The 13,978-nt window shown below is 45.3% G+C and overlaps 1 protein-coding gene across 6 annotated transcripts in view; it reads left to right on the top strand.

Annotated features, from left to right (window-relative positions):
* The window catches only part of Klhl3 (kelch like family member 3), a 130,371-nt gene that overhangs the window by 16,207 nt on the left and 100,186 nt on the right, over positions 1 to 13,978 (top strand). For all 6 annotated transcript variants that reach the window (XM_052157324.1, XM_052157328.1, XM_052157323.1 and 3 more), the window contains exon 2: positions 8,592 to 8,711. In XM_052157324.1, the coding sequence (XP_052013284.1) occupies positions 8,592 to 8,711 (120 nt within the window). The remainder of the gene's footprint in view (positions 1 to 8,591; positions 8,712 to 13,978) is intronic.

Here is a 13,978-nt window from a genome sequence, read left to right on the forward strand (position 1 = left end):
GAAAGTCTTTATTTTTAACCTAATTTTTTAAAAGATTTATTTATTTATTATATGTAAGTACACTGTAACTGTCTTCAGACACACCAGAAGAGGGCATCAGATCTCATTACAGATGGTTGTGAGCCACCATGTGGTTGCTGGTATTTGAACTCAAGACCTTTGGAAGAGCAGTCAGTGCTCTTAACCACAGCCATCTCTCCAGCCCTAGAAAGTCTTTACTAGTCAGCTTATGACTATACCGGGTGTTTGGGATCCCAGGGTAGCTCTGAGCCTTTCTCAGGATGAGCTCTAGGCTCAAAAACCATGTCCTGTGTTGACAAGAACAGTTAGCTAGAAGCATAACTACAGAAGCTGAAAATCAAGGTAAGTACATTTAGTGACCTTTCTAGAACTGTGGACTTTGATGGATTGGGCCTTTGTTTTAGTGTTGGCAGGTGGTGGTGTTTCATGCTGGGTTTTATGGCCTGAATGCTACTTCCATCATAGAGTCATTCGTGCGAAAGTCCGGGCCCTGTTACAATAGACAGTCCTTGGACACATGGTCCTTACCTGCCAGTACGTTGAATCTGGTGTCAGGGAGGATGACTAGATAAGCAATAAAAAATAAGAAGTGATCACACACAGCCGTGCTATGTGTACCAGTTGGATTACATGCTAGAAATACGATAGGGATTTAGGAGCTCTAAGAAGAGGCCAGTTGGGGCTGATATTGCAAGGGCTACCTAGGGGAGGCAGAGCTAAGGTCATCACAGAACAGACATGTGGGTGGAGCTACTGGAAAGGGAGGGAGTTCTGTTTGCCTTGGGCAGTTCCTACTTAGGACATAACGGTACTCTGACTAGGGCAGGTCAGGATGGCCATTAGGACTGGTGTGTGTGCTGTGCCTGGAGACCAGGCAAGAATTGTGACTTTAGGCTGAGGATTTTTGAGATTATTTTGCTTCAGCAGTTTTTGTTTTTTTAGAAACATGCTTTATTTGTATTTCCCTAAAACAGGGAAATGAATCTAAAACACATACTGGTACTTTTTGAAAGATAGCAATTTAAAAGGGTGGTAGCAGCAGGCATTGGATATCTTTTTCTTTAAGAACTTTCAGGCACTGTGGTAGTTTTTGAAAGACAAAGTTTTTTGACACAAGGTTTCTCTGTGTAAACAACCACCCTGGCTGCCTGGTGTTCAATTTATAAACCAAAGACATCTGCCTGCCTCTGCCTCCCCGACTGCTGGGCTTAAAGGTGTGTGACACAACACCCAGCTCTTAAAAGACATTCTTACATGTCCAGAAATACGTAGAGCGAATGGCCACTGTAAAGACTCCCGTGGGCATAGAGGGTGTGACTGACACTCACCCTTCAGAAGAGCAGTCAGACAAGATAGCAGAAAACCCTTGTGAAGAAACATCCAAGGTAGGGAGGTCAGGTGGAGGCCAGAGCGCTGGTCCAAAACATGGGAGATAAGACACACAGAAAAATCAAGAGGGGAGGGGCAGCCAGGCCTGCCCCTTCTTGAGGCTTGGCTGTATTATCCTGCCTTTTTTTTTTTTTTTTTTAACATTTTATTTACTTATTCTATGTGAGTACAGTGTCTTCAGACACACCAGAAGAGGGCAGCGGAGCCCATTACAGATGGTTGTGAGCCATTATGTAATTGCTGGGAATTGAACTCAGAACTTCTGGAAGAGCAACAGTCAGTGCTCTTAACCACTGAGTCACCTCTCCAGCCCTTATCCTGACTTCTTGAATGGAGTTAGTGGACACCTGGGAGAGACACGTACAGCCAATTGTGATACTTCCTTTCTCTGAGCCCTTGATAGGTGCTTAGTCTGTGTATGTAAAAGATTTATCTATTTTTTTCATTTATGTGTATATGTGTGTGTGCATAAGCATATGCATTCTGCTGATTTTGGAGACCAGGAGAGGGCATGCAGTTCCCCGGAGCTAGAGTGTTGGGAGGTTGTGAGCTGTCTGGTGGGGGTGCTGGGAACAGAACTCTGGTCCTCTGCAAAATCAGCAAGAACTCTTCACCTCTGAGTGATCTCTCCAGCTTCGGTCCTTGGCCTTTTTACCATTTGGGCTAAAGGAATCATTCACTGCATACATGTTGGCTCACAACCAACATGGAGTTGACTAGTAACAGGACATGCGTGAAACTAATTGCTGGGTCAGATCCTCAGTCATTTGGTCACATGCAGTATTGGATGTGCTCTGAGTTGCTGGAAGCTTATGCAGTAGAGGCTTAGATGACTATTTCTTCTGAGTTCATTCACTAGTGGTTACTCAATTTACTCTTCACTATGGTCTGAGTCAATGTCATGAAACTTTGGATACTGGGGTATAGAGCCAGAGCTTCAGGTCTGCGGGGATGGGGACAGATAAACTGATTTTGGAGGGAATTTGAGAGGTGGTGTACCGCTGCCTCTTCATGAAACCTAGAAGGCTGAGTCTCTTTAGACTGGCTTTGATCAGGTTGGAAAGTGTGGCCATAGACTCTGGACTTGGATGACAGTCGTAGCACAACTCAATGTGGCCTTATGCTTCGTAGGTGACAAGAGAGGTTCCACCAGCTTTATTTAGGGTCACAAGTCAGAATGGTGCAGTGCTGTTGGGTGATGAACTATATCTGGGGAGAAAGGTCTAGGGGAGGAAATGGCAGGGTCTAGTAACTCTGTCCCTGGGCAAGTAGGCTGAGGTACTTGTGTGTGTGTGTGTGTGTGTATGCATATGTACAAGCATGGCCACATGTATATGTGCAATTATGTACACATGTATTGTGTGCAATTATGTACACATGTATGTGTGCACTTATGTACATGTGTGTTCACATATGTACATGTATGTGTGCAACTATGGCCACATGCATGTGTGCACTTATGTACATGTGTGTTCACACATGTGCATGCATGTGTGCACTTGTGTACATGTGTGTGCATGCATGGACATATGTGTGTGCTTATGTACACATGTATGTGTACACTTATGTACATCTGCATTCATGTATGTACATGCATATGTGCACTTATGTACATGAATACACAGTGTTGCTGAGAGTATAAGCAGCTGCTCAGAGTCTGAGGATGTTGGGAACCCACTTTGCTCTTGACTGTGGAATCTTGCATCAGATTCTAAACATCTCGGGGCCTCTGAGCACTCTTTCTTTAATGTTCTGCTCCCTGAATGATGGTCAGGTCACCAAGGAGCTTGTAGGAGAAACCAGATTGGCTTTGTCTTCATAGGGTTGTTGTCTGCAGGAGGAGACAGTGAGGTCCAGACTGAGGAGGGAAGGGTGTGGGGTGCCCTGGGGACCTCAACAAGTCACTGTTCTTTAGGGAGGCCCTGCGAAAACCTTATGTTGTTATTCTTCATAAGCAGACCACATTTGAGACCCCTTTGTGCAAACAGTGTTGCACGAACGGGCACTTATATAATTACTGGGCCATTTTGGAAGGCTGGACGTGAACGAGAGCACAGGAGAGTCTCTGTGGAGGGTGTGTCTGCTCCTGCGGACCGACTGCGTGGTCTCTCTATACCTTTCACAGTTTGTGAAGTGGAGCTAACGTGTATCAGAATTCTTATGAGTTCCCTGTCTAGGACCTTCAGTAGGGCCTTGGTTATTTCCATATTAGGTCTTCTTATTCTGGCCTTTAACTATCTTCAGACTGTGACTTCAATATTTATAATGGATATTTGTATGCTATTTTATAGTTTTGATATTTACTACAGTAATACAGATAGGGTTCTATATGAATATGATCCATATTGAAATATTAAAAATTATACATCATTTATTATATATGCATATATATAATTATCTGGTAAAATGCAGTATAAATATGATTTAAAAGACTAAATAAAAAATGGAAAAGAATCCCTCTCTCTCCTCCCCTGTCTACTCTTTTCCCCAACCCACTACTATCTTGTCTTTTCTTTTAATTTTGGGACAGGATTTCCCTATCTAGGCCAAGCTGGTTTGGCCACATGATACGTTATGAAGACGTTCTACCACATTCAATTTGGATGTTTTCTTAACTCTATAAAATGTATCTAACAAAATCCTATAATAAGCACACATAGTGGGAGGCACTGGAGTATCTGTGGAATGAGGCCTGTGATGAGGATGGCCGACTGGGTTACAGATGAGCCCCAAGCCAGCCTGGCCTTGTTTTGTCCTCTTAGCCAGTACAAAAGCTTTCTCAGTAAAGAGATGCGCAAAGATGAATAGAATTATGTAATACGAATTGGTCTAAAGAAAAAAAGAAACCTCAAAGTGCTGCAGGGAGGCCTGGCTCCGCAATCTCTCTGAGCACGGGCTGCTCTTCCTGAGGACCTGGCTGGGCTTTGGTTCTCAGACTCTGTAGGCAGTTCACAGCTGTTCCTAACTCCAGCTCTGGAGGACGAGATGCCCTCTTTTGGCCTCCACAGCTTCTAGGTACACACGTGTGCTACATGGACATACATGCAAACAAAATACCCATAAGAGTAAAATTATTTGAAAATATAGAAGCTAGGCTTGGTGGCACAGGCCTATCATCCATCCACTCAGGGAGCTGAGGCAGGAGAATCATACGCACAATGCCTACCTGGGACACACATATACACAAAGAGTGTAGTGTGCACGTGTGTGTGTGTGTGTGTGTATGTGTGTGTGTGTGAGAGAGAGAGATAGAGAGACAGAGAGACAGAGAGACAGAGACAGAGAGGAGCCCACAGAGGCCTGAAGAGGGTTTCGGGTCCCCAGAAGTAGTGTTACATGTGGTTGTAAGCTGCTGTGAAAGTTCTGGGAACTGAACTCTGGACGTCTGCAAGAGCAGTAAATGGTCTTAACTGCTGAGCTACCTCTCCAGACCTGGCATTATACACTGATAATATACAGTTTATCTCCAAAGAACATTTAATTGAACCGATGGTCAAATGATTTGATACAGTGAGATCATTTAGTATGGAGGCTGGCTAGAAGATCAGTTTGTAAATGTAGTTGCATTGCGTAAATTGCAACAGTCATCCAGTATACCTTAAAAAGAACAATTTCTATTATAAAATATCAAGAAAAGCTGTACTATACTTAGGAGAAAATCTAACAATTGTGTCTAAGATCCTCAGATAGAAATCCGCAGGAGCTGGAGAGACGTTAGGAAGGATCCGAGGAGCTGGAGAGCTGGCTCGGCGGTTGAGATCATTTACCTGTCCTGCAGACGCCAGAGTTCAGTTTCCAGCACTCTCACTGAAGCTCACAACTACTGCTAACACTAGTTTTAGGGACCTGAAATTCTCTTCTGGCCTCTGTGGGCACATGGGGTACACATATGTACACTCAGATATACACACACACATATACATACACACATACACACACATACACACACATACACATACACATACACACATACATACACACATACATACACACATACACACATATACACACACACATATACACACATATATACACACATACGTACACACATACACACACCCATACACACACACACATACATACACACACATACACACACATACACATACACATACACATACACACATACATACACACATACACACATACACACACACACACACACACACACATACACACACACAGACGTCCACACACACACTAAAAATTTTAGCCAGGCAGTGGTGGCACATGCCTTTAATCCCAGCACTCAGGAGGCAGAGGCAGGTGGATTTCTGAGTTCCAGGCCAGCCTGGTCTACAGAGTGAGTTCCAGGACAGCCAGGGCTACACAGAGAAACCCTGTTTCAACAACAACAACAACAACAACAACAAAGTTTTAAAGGATCTAAGTAAATAGAGGGTATCCCATATTCATGGATAGGAAGAAATAATTTAAAAGAGATACTGGTGCAATATAAATTGATCTGTAAAGTCAGTGTAGTTTCTATCAGAGGCCTCTCAGGGATTTTCATGGAACTTAACGAGATGAGACGAAAACTTGTAGAAAGAATAAAGGGACTAGAGAGAAGACACAAGGTATTTCTCAGGAATTATCAAAGGCTTGAGGACTTGACCTGTCTGAAATTAGACATTATTAAAGAACAGTATTTGTATACACTGACCTATGCAACTGGCTAGAAAGTTAAAAAAAAATCACTATGTGTTTGAAGCTTTGTGAACTAGGGAATGGGAAAAATAAGATCAATAAGTGGAACCTGTGGGAAAATTTGACCTTTTTGTTTGACACTGTGGAATAAAATTTAGTATCTAATAGAGAGCTTGCATATCAAAAGTTAGTATGAGTAGAACTTTACTAGGAAGTAGGAAATACTCTTCTGACATCGGGGTGCAAAGTTCTCATCTTTGCTGGGTGTGTCCTCTTTCTGACCACATGTTCTGGCTTGAGCTATTTTTTAAAAAAGATTTATTTATTTATTATGTGTAAGTACACTGTAGCTGTCTTCAGACGCACCAGGAGAGGCTATCAGATCTCATTATGAATGGTTGTGATCCACCATGTGGTTGCTGGGATTTGAACTCAGGACCTTCAGAAGAGCAATCTGTGTCCTTTTTTTTAATTTTTTATATTTATTTATTTATTTATTTATTTATTTATTTATTTATTTATTTATTTTTTGAGACAGGGTTTCTCTGTATAGCCCTGGCTGTCCTGGAACTCACTCTGTAGATCAGGCTGGCCTCGAACTCAGAAATCCACCTGCCTCTGCCTCCCAGAGTACTAGGATTACAGGTGTGCGCCACCACCACCCAGCTGCAATCAGTGTTGTTAACCGCTGAGCCAATCTCTCCAGCCCTTGAGCTATTTTTTAATATTTATTTATTATGTATACTGTGGTCTGTCTGCATGTACACATGCAGGCCAGAAGAGGGCGCCAGATCTCATTCTCGATGGTTGTAAGCTACCATGTGGTTTCTGGGAATTGAACTCAGGACCTCTAGAAGAGCAGCCAGTGCTCTTTTTGTGTTTTTTTTGTTTTTTGTTTTGTTTTGTTTTGTTTTTTGTTTTTGTTTTTTGGATTTTGTTTTTTCGAGACAGGGTTCTCTGTATAGCCCTGGCTGTCCTGGAACTCACTCTGTAGACCAGGCTGGCCTTGAACTTAGAAATCTGCCTGCCTCTGCCTCCCAGAGTGCTGGGATTACAGGTGTGCGCTACCACCACCTGTCGTAGCCAGTGCTCTTAACATCTGAGCCATCTCTAGTTCCTGGCTTGAGATTTTTAATTATATTTTTTTGTGTGTATGAGTGTTTTGAATGCATGCGTGTCTGCGTATCATACGCGTGCCTGATGCTGGCAGAGGCCAGAAAATGGTGTCAGAGCTCCTGGGTCTGAGTCGTACGGCTGCCGTGTGGGTGCAGGGAGCCAGCCTCTGGTCCTCTGAAAGAGCAGCCTCAAATACACAATCCTCGTCATTTTTGTGCATCTCGATATTTGCCTTTCTCTGTTCAGGTGTTTTCCTTGGGCAAGGACCCCAAACAGCCCCAGAGCTCATGGGCATGCGGAAGGGAAGGCTGGGGAGGGAGAAGTCAGACAAACTGTGGGCCTGGCATTTCAAAGAGGGATGAATCCTAGTGTGAAATCTCTAAAGACTCGTAGCCCTTCGGAATGCCCTCTTAACAAAGTATCTCTGTCGACAGCAGTTTGTGAGGGGAGGTGGCAACAGATGCAGGACCCTTGAGACCCGCCCAGTCAAGGAGACCCGCCCTCACGGGCCAGGAGCTGGGAGGAGCCGCAGGTCCTCAGTTCTGGTCTGAGCCACCTGCTATCCTTGAGCAGAATTATGGGTTCCTAAATGCCTTCACACGTGAGCCCTGTTCTCCACACTCTGGCCACTGTGGGTTTTCTAGGTTATGGATGCCCATTCCAGCCCTTTCTCTGGTTCAGGAGGACAATTCTCCCGACTAATAGGTCTCCTCTACTGTCTCTGAGTACTGTCTACTTTCCCCATAGGCTGTTCCCGTTGCCTAGGACACTGTCTGCCCTGTTTTTTTTTTTTTTTTTTGAACCTGGATGCACTGAGCCCCTCGGCTAGGTCTCTTCTTTTGGGAGGTTTTTCTCTAGCAAATCGATCCCTTGTGCTTCTGCAGCTCCTATGGAATTCTAATGGTTAAGATGCGATGTTGGACCGTTGCTTGGTTCTTCTTTTCCTTCACTGAACTCTGAGTTTTGAGATGAGAGGATCTGGGGACTGGGGTTTGGGGTCTGGGGACTGGTTTATCAGCATGTTTCCCAGTAACTGAAATACAGTGTCTGTTCCATATTGGTTCCCACTAAATGCTAAGTGAACCAGTATCCCTGTGTAGCGCATGTTAGTACTTATATCACTTCTTTTTTGGGGAGGGAGGGAAGTCTAGGTGGAGGATAAAGACCTGTCACAAAGTCACAGTGCTCGGTGGGAGAACCTGAGCTGGAGCCTGGGTCCCTCAAGAGAAATGTGCCACGGCACTGGCACTGGCACTGGAGGGTCCCACATCATTTCCTCCATGGCTGAGCCTCGGGTGGGTAGGACAGGCTGACAGAGAGGTCCCCTGCGGGTGCTGAACCCCATGAGGCTCAGGGAAGGTGCACAACTGGGATTACTAACATGCAACCTCTCTTTCCCTCCCTCTTCCTCTTGACAGCGTCAAGCCGAGCCCTCAGCCCGCAGCGCAGGCCGAGGATGACGAGAAGAACCGGAGGACTGTGACCGTCAACCCTGCCCACATGGGGAAGGCCTTCAAGGTCATGAATGAGCTGCGAAGGTGAGCTTCATCAGGGGCTGAGAACAGACGCTGGGACACACCACCCACTGAAGTCTGACTCTTCTTTACCCACTCTCCATCTTCCCCCATTTCAGACTCTGACACTGAATCCTCTCCCCTTGGTATTTGTTTAATACCAGTGGCTCATCCCAAGGGGTATTCATTCATGGTTAGAGCAGGCTGTGGGTAAACCTGAGGACTGATATTGGAATCACTGAGCACTGACACGCAGTTGCAGAACAGAGACTGTGGCTGGCATAGATTTGGCTTCCCTCCATGATTCCTGGGGCTGAGCTTGGCTCCGGAAGGGAGCAACACAATTTCCAGACTCCGCCTCTCCTGAAATGTTAACACTGTAAAGAAAGGCTGAGGTGAGAGGGCACCCGATCCCCTAAGCTGAGCGAGGAGGGCACGGGGGCCTTCGGAAGGCTGGTGTGCGTTTGGCAGGTGAGCTGCCAGTGGGTTCTGGCTCTGGAAGTGTTTTCCCCGCACGAAGCCAGCCAGCGAGCAGCGTTTCTTCCTGTCTCAGTTACTGGCCCAGCCCTGCAGGAGTGGGCGGTGGCCATAAGGTCAAGAATGTGAAGGGTTGTTGAAAACAGCCTTAATGCAAGTGTGTTACAAGAAGGGAAGCCAGGCACCGGCACACAGATTTATTTATTCTTAAAGGATGAAGCAGAAACATATTTAAACAGACATCCTATTTGACTCTTTTAAAAAATCCTCTGAACTTTATCATTGTTTGTATGCATCTATACATGTATGTATGCATGTTTGTATGCATCTATACATGTATGTATGCATGTTTGTTTGGATTATTTTTCATTTTCTTTTTCTTTTTTCTTTTTTTTCGAGACAGGGTTTCTCTGTGCAGCCCTGGCTGTCCTGGAACTCACTTTGTAGACCAGGCTTGTCTCGTACTCAAATCTGCCTGCCTCTGCCTCCTAAGTGCTGGGATTAAAGGCGTGCTCCACCACTGGCCTTTATAGACACACACACACATATGCTGGCACGTTACAGCATGCATCTGTGTGTATGGGCGTTTGTGTTACAGTACACATCTATGCGTTCATATGTGTATGTGTTTGTGTACGTGTGTGTCACAGCGTGCTCCTGGGAGTCAGAGTCCTCTCCTCACCCTTATGTGGGTTCTGGGCACCGCTCAAGCTGCCAGGCTCACGTGGCAAGTTCCTTTACTCATCAAGCCGCCTCGCCAGCCCTGAAGTTCTCCTTCTGCTATTTTCTCATTTCTCTTTTCTGCGTGGTCCAGAATTTACCACACACACACTCGTGCACACTCACACACTTACTTAATACATTCATGCACACTCACAAATGCATATAATATACACTCACGTGCATATACATTCACACATATATACACACTCATGCACACTCACACATACACACACATTCATGCATACTCACATATGCATAAACATAATACTCATATACACACATATACAACACACATACAAATACACATTCACACATATATACACACACTCTCACATACAACACATACATATTCATATATACACACACAACACATACACACATACATACATCACAACACATACACACACATTCATACTCACACATGCATAAACATACAGACTCACATACACACATACACACACATACAACACATATACTCACATACACAAGTATACACTTACACACATTCACACACACATATACACTCATACACTCTCACATACAACACATACACACTCACTTATACACACACAACACATATACTCACACACTCATCACACACACATTCATGCACACTCACACACATAAACATACACATTCACATATACACATGCACACACATATAACACATGTACACAAATACACAGTTACACATATATATACACACATACACTCACATATACCAATATACATGCACATATACACACACAACACATACACTCACATACATCATACACACATTCATATAAACTCACACATGCATAAACATACATATTCACATACACAGTATACACATATACACTCACATACACAAGTACACACTTATACACATGCACACACATACATACATACACATACACACACCTCATGTATACTTACATGCATACACACACTCATATATACACATATGCACTCACACACATACACACATACACCACACACATACACACTTGAATTCACACACACTCACACATGTATACACATACACACTTACATACACACACATGTATACACATACACACTCACACATACACATAACACATACACACAATGCACACTCACACAGACATACATCTCACACATACACACACACACACACATACACACACACACACATACACACTCACACATCCCAAATTAAAGTAAGCAACACATGACATGCTGTTGAATTTGTGAGGCCACCTGTTGGATTCCCTGGAAAGTCTGGAACTTGGCACTGGGGAGGGATGGAGGTCACACCCATGGACTCGGATCTTCTGTCACCCAAGAATCTCTGCGAGGTCCTAGACACGGTGGAGCTCCACACTTACCGCCTCAGTGTACAGATTATGTCAGTCATCCGACTGAAGAGTGGGCCTTCTCACCATGCCAGGGTTTGCCTGTCCAGCCAGCTGCAGACCTCAGAACAGACACACGGGTTTCTCTTGCCTCACCCTGGCCTACCACCGCCTCTTCACTTTAAAGTTAGAAGGCATCTGAGCCCCTTGGTTACTGACTCTCATTTTTTTCTTCAAGAGCATCTGCTTGACTTGGGTCTGACGTCCCAATAGCTGTACTGTTCCTTCTCCTTTAGGACTCAGCACGTCAGTGTCCGAGGAAGGCTAGCTCCTTCTAGACACCGGGAAAACGAAGGCTCACACTCAAACTCAGAAGGCCTGGAGAATGTACGTAGGCATATTAGATACTCCACCAGGGCGGACCAAGACTTCCCACACATGCCTGACGCAGACTCTCGTATAGTGTTTGGGGAAGCGCCCGTCTAAGTGCCACAGCCTTTGCTGAGATCAGATGAATACTATATCCTTTCTCTTTCTGTTTGGCTCAGATGAATCACACTGCTTATGTTTGACTGGGGACATTTTTAGTCCAGGTTTCAGCAGAGTCGCCCGCCCTCTGTCTTCGCCTTCCCTCCAGACTATATTTACTGCAGAGCTTGGAGGAAATGAGGATGACCAGTAAGTCACATACAGTCGTGGCTCAGCATTTTAGAGCACCTGTGGAGGATGTGTGTTCAATTCCCAGCACCCATCTGGCAGCTCACAACTGTTTGTGATCCCAGTCCAAACACCTCTCTATATACATAAAATAAAAATCAGGGTTTATCTCTTTAAAGCCCCGTATAATTGTGTTAGTGGCACCTGCGGATCGATCTTTAGGGAACTGCTTTCTCTTTAGCATGTCTCAGTTCTGACTTTTCTTTCTTAGTTCTGTTGATGAACATCATCCCCCACCCCCACCCCCACCCGCCACATTACTATTCTCTAATGTTGATCAGATACGGGTAGATGGCATTCCACATTTGGCTTATTTAAAATAAAAGCCAGCTCCCTGCTGATGGGTCTTGTCTATCGCCTCTTGTGAAACCCTCTTCTAGAAGTTACGTCCCATCAGGGTGTCCGTCTCACAGGCAGACTCTGGTTTAGCACATGCTAACCATGTGGCCCTGGGCAACTTAATCTCCTTGACCTGGCTCCATCAGTGGAGCTGGTCATAATACCGTGCTTACTGGGTTGTTAGGAGTTGTTAATATGTGTGCACCATAGCGAATATTTCTATAGAATCAATTCCCAGCAACAGAGTAGATTTCAACAGCCCGGAGGAGAATGGTAAGGATGCCTTAGCTACTGTCAAGGCCCATGAGCCCTCTGTCACTGTTAGTTTGATGGTAGGGTAACCACGCTGTGCAGTGTGCAGAGCGGGTAAGAGAATCAAAGCCTTGTCCCTCAGGGAAGCTTGTATTCTTGTGGTATTGAGAGGCAATATCAAGTCCCAAGACAGTCGAAGGCTGTTGAAGGCTGTCTCTTTAAAAAGCTGAGTAGCACAGGTTAGGCAGGGAGAAGGGAGACTGCATTATTGATCTGGATGACTTTAATGGCATTTACTGGAGAGCAGGTAGGCAGGCTTGGCTCCGCCGACTCCTCCAGAGTCCCCGGGGTCTGGGCAGCTCCTCATGCTGTCTCCATGGTCCCACCCTCACTTTGGAGCTATTTCAGTCCCAGCACACAGGCTCTTTGCAACTTATGAATCACACAACTCCCGAGTTTCCTATTCCTTTTACTTCTGTGGTAGAGAATGAGCTGTTGGCATGGCAACCACTCAGTCCTGCCCCTTCTTTGAAAGTCTGTGCTGGTTCTGGCTGTGCTGCTTTTGGGTGGCAGTCCCCTGGTGGCTGTGTCTCCTGACCTAGAGGCCAGCAGGTGGGTGCTGGAGACAAGTCCTTTTCAGAGCCCGAAAGAGGGGAGCGGGAAGGACGAGCGACCAGCCAGTGTTTACAATTCCCTCTGCCCCCACTCCTCCTTTTTCTCCTCTTCTCCCCCCTCTCTCTCCCTCTCTCTCCTGAAGCTTGCTTGTGCCTGATAAGCATGCATTATTTTACTAAGCAGTCCCCTGGCCCTCTGTTGGTTTTCATTGTCACCTGCTACAAGCAGTTCTATGGCCTCTTAAAAAAATTAGTACTATTTGTGCATGCATGTGTTGCATGGTGTGTGTGTGTGCGCGCGCGCACGTGCGTGAGCACAAGAGAAAGGGAGAGAGAGAGAGAGAGAGAGAGAGACAGAGACAGACAGACAGACAGACAGATAGACAGACAGACCTGGGCGCCCATGCCTCAATGCGTTTGTGAAGACCAGAGGACAGCTCTGTGGAGCTGAGCTCAGGTAGCCACTCTTGCTGGGCCAGCGCCTTTGCCTGCTGCTCCCTACTGAGCCAGCGTCTTTTCAGTCGTTGGGTACTGCGAACTCATGGCTTGTAAGGGACCATCTGAGCAGGCTACCTGGGCTTTCCTTTCCTTAGTAGCTTTACGAGGAGTTGACTAATGTGCTCTGCAGTTTCCCTGATTAAATTGTGAAATTTAAGGCACCGACAGTCACCGAACTGCTTTAATAGTCTCATCTTTCCCAAAAGAAAGTCTGCAGCAGCATACTTGGGACTTGCCTGCTCCCTCTGCAACCGCTGCCTTTATCCCCAGCAACCACTGGCCTGCCTCTTGTCTCTATACATTTGATTATTTTAGAATCATACATTGGGTCTCTTTCCTTCTTTCTTTCTTTCTT

Source organism: Apodemus sylvaticus, chromosome 14, assembly GCF_947179515.1.
Source record: "Apodemus sylvaticus chromosome 14, mApoSyl1.1, whole genome shotgun sequence".
NCBI classification, from domain to species: Eukaryota; Metazoa; Chordata; class Mammalia; order Rodentia; family Muridae; genus Apodemus; species Apodemus sylvaticus.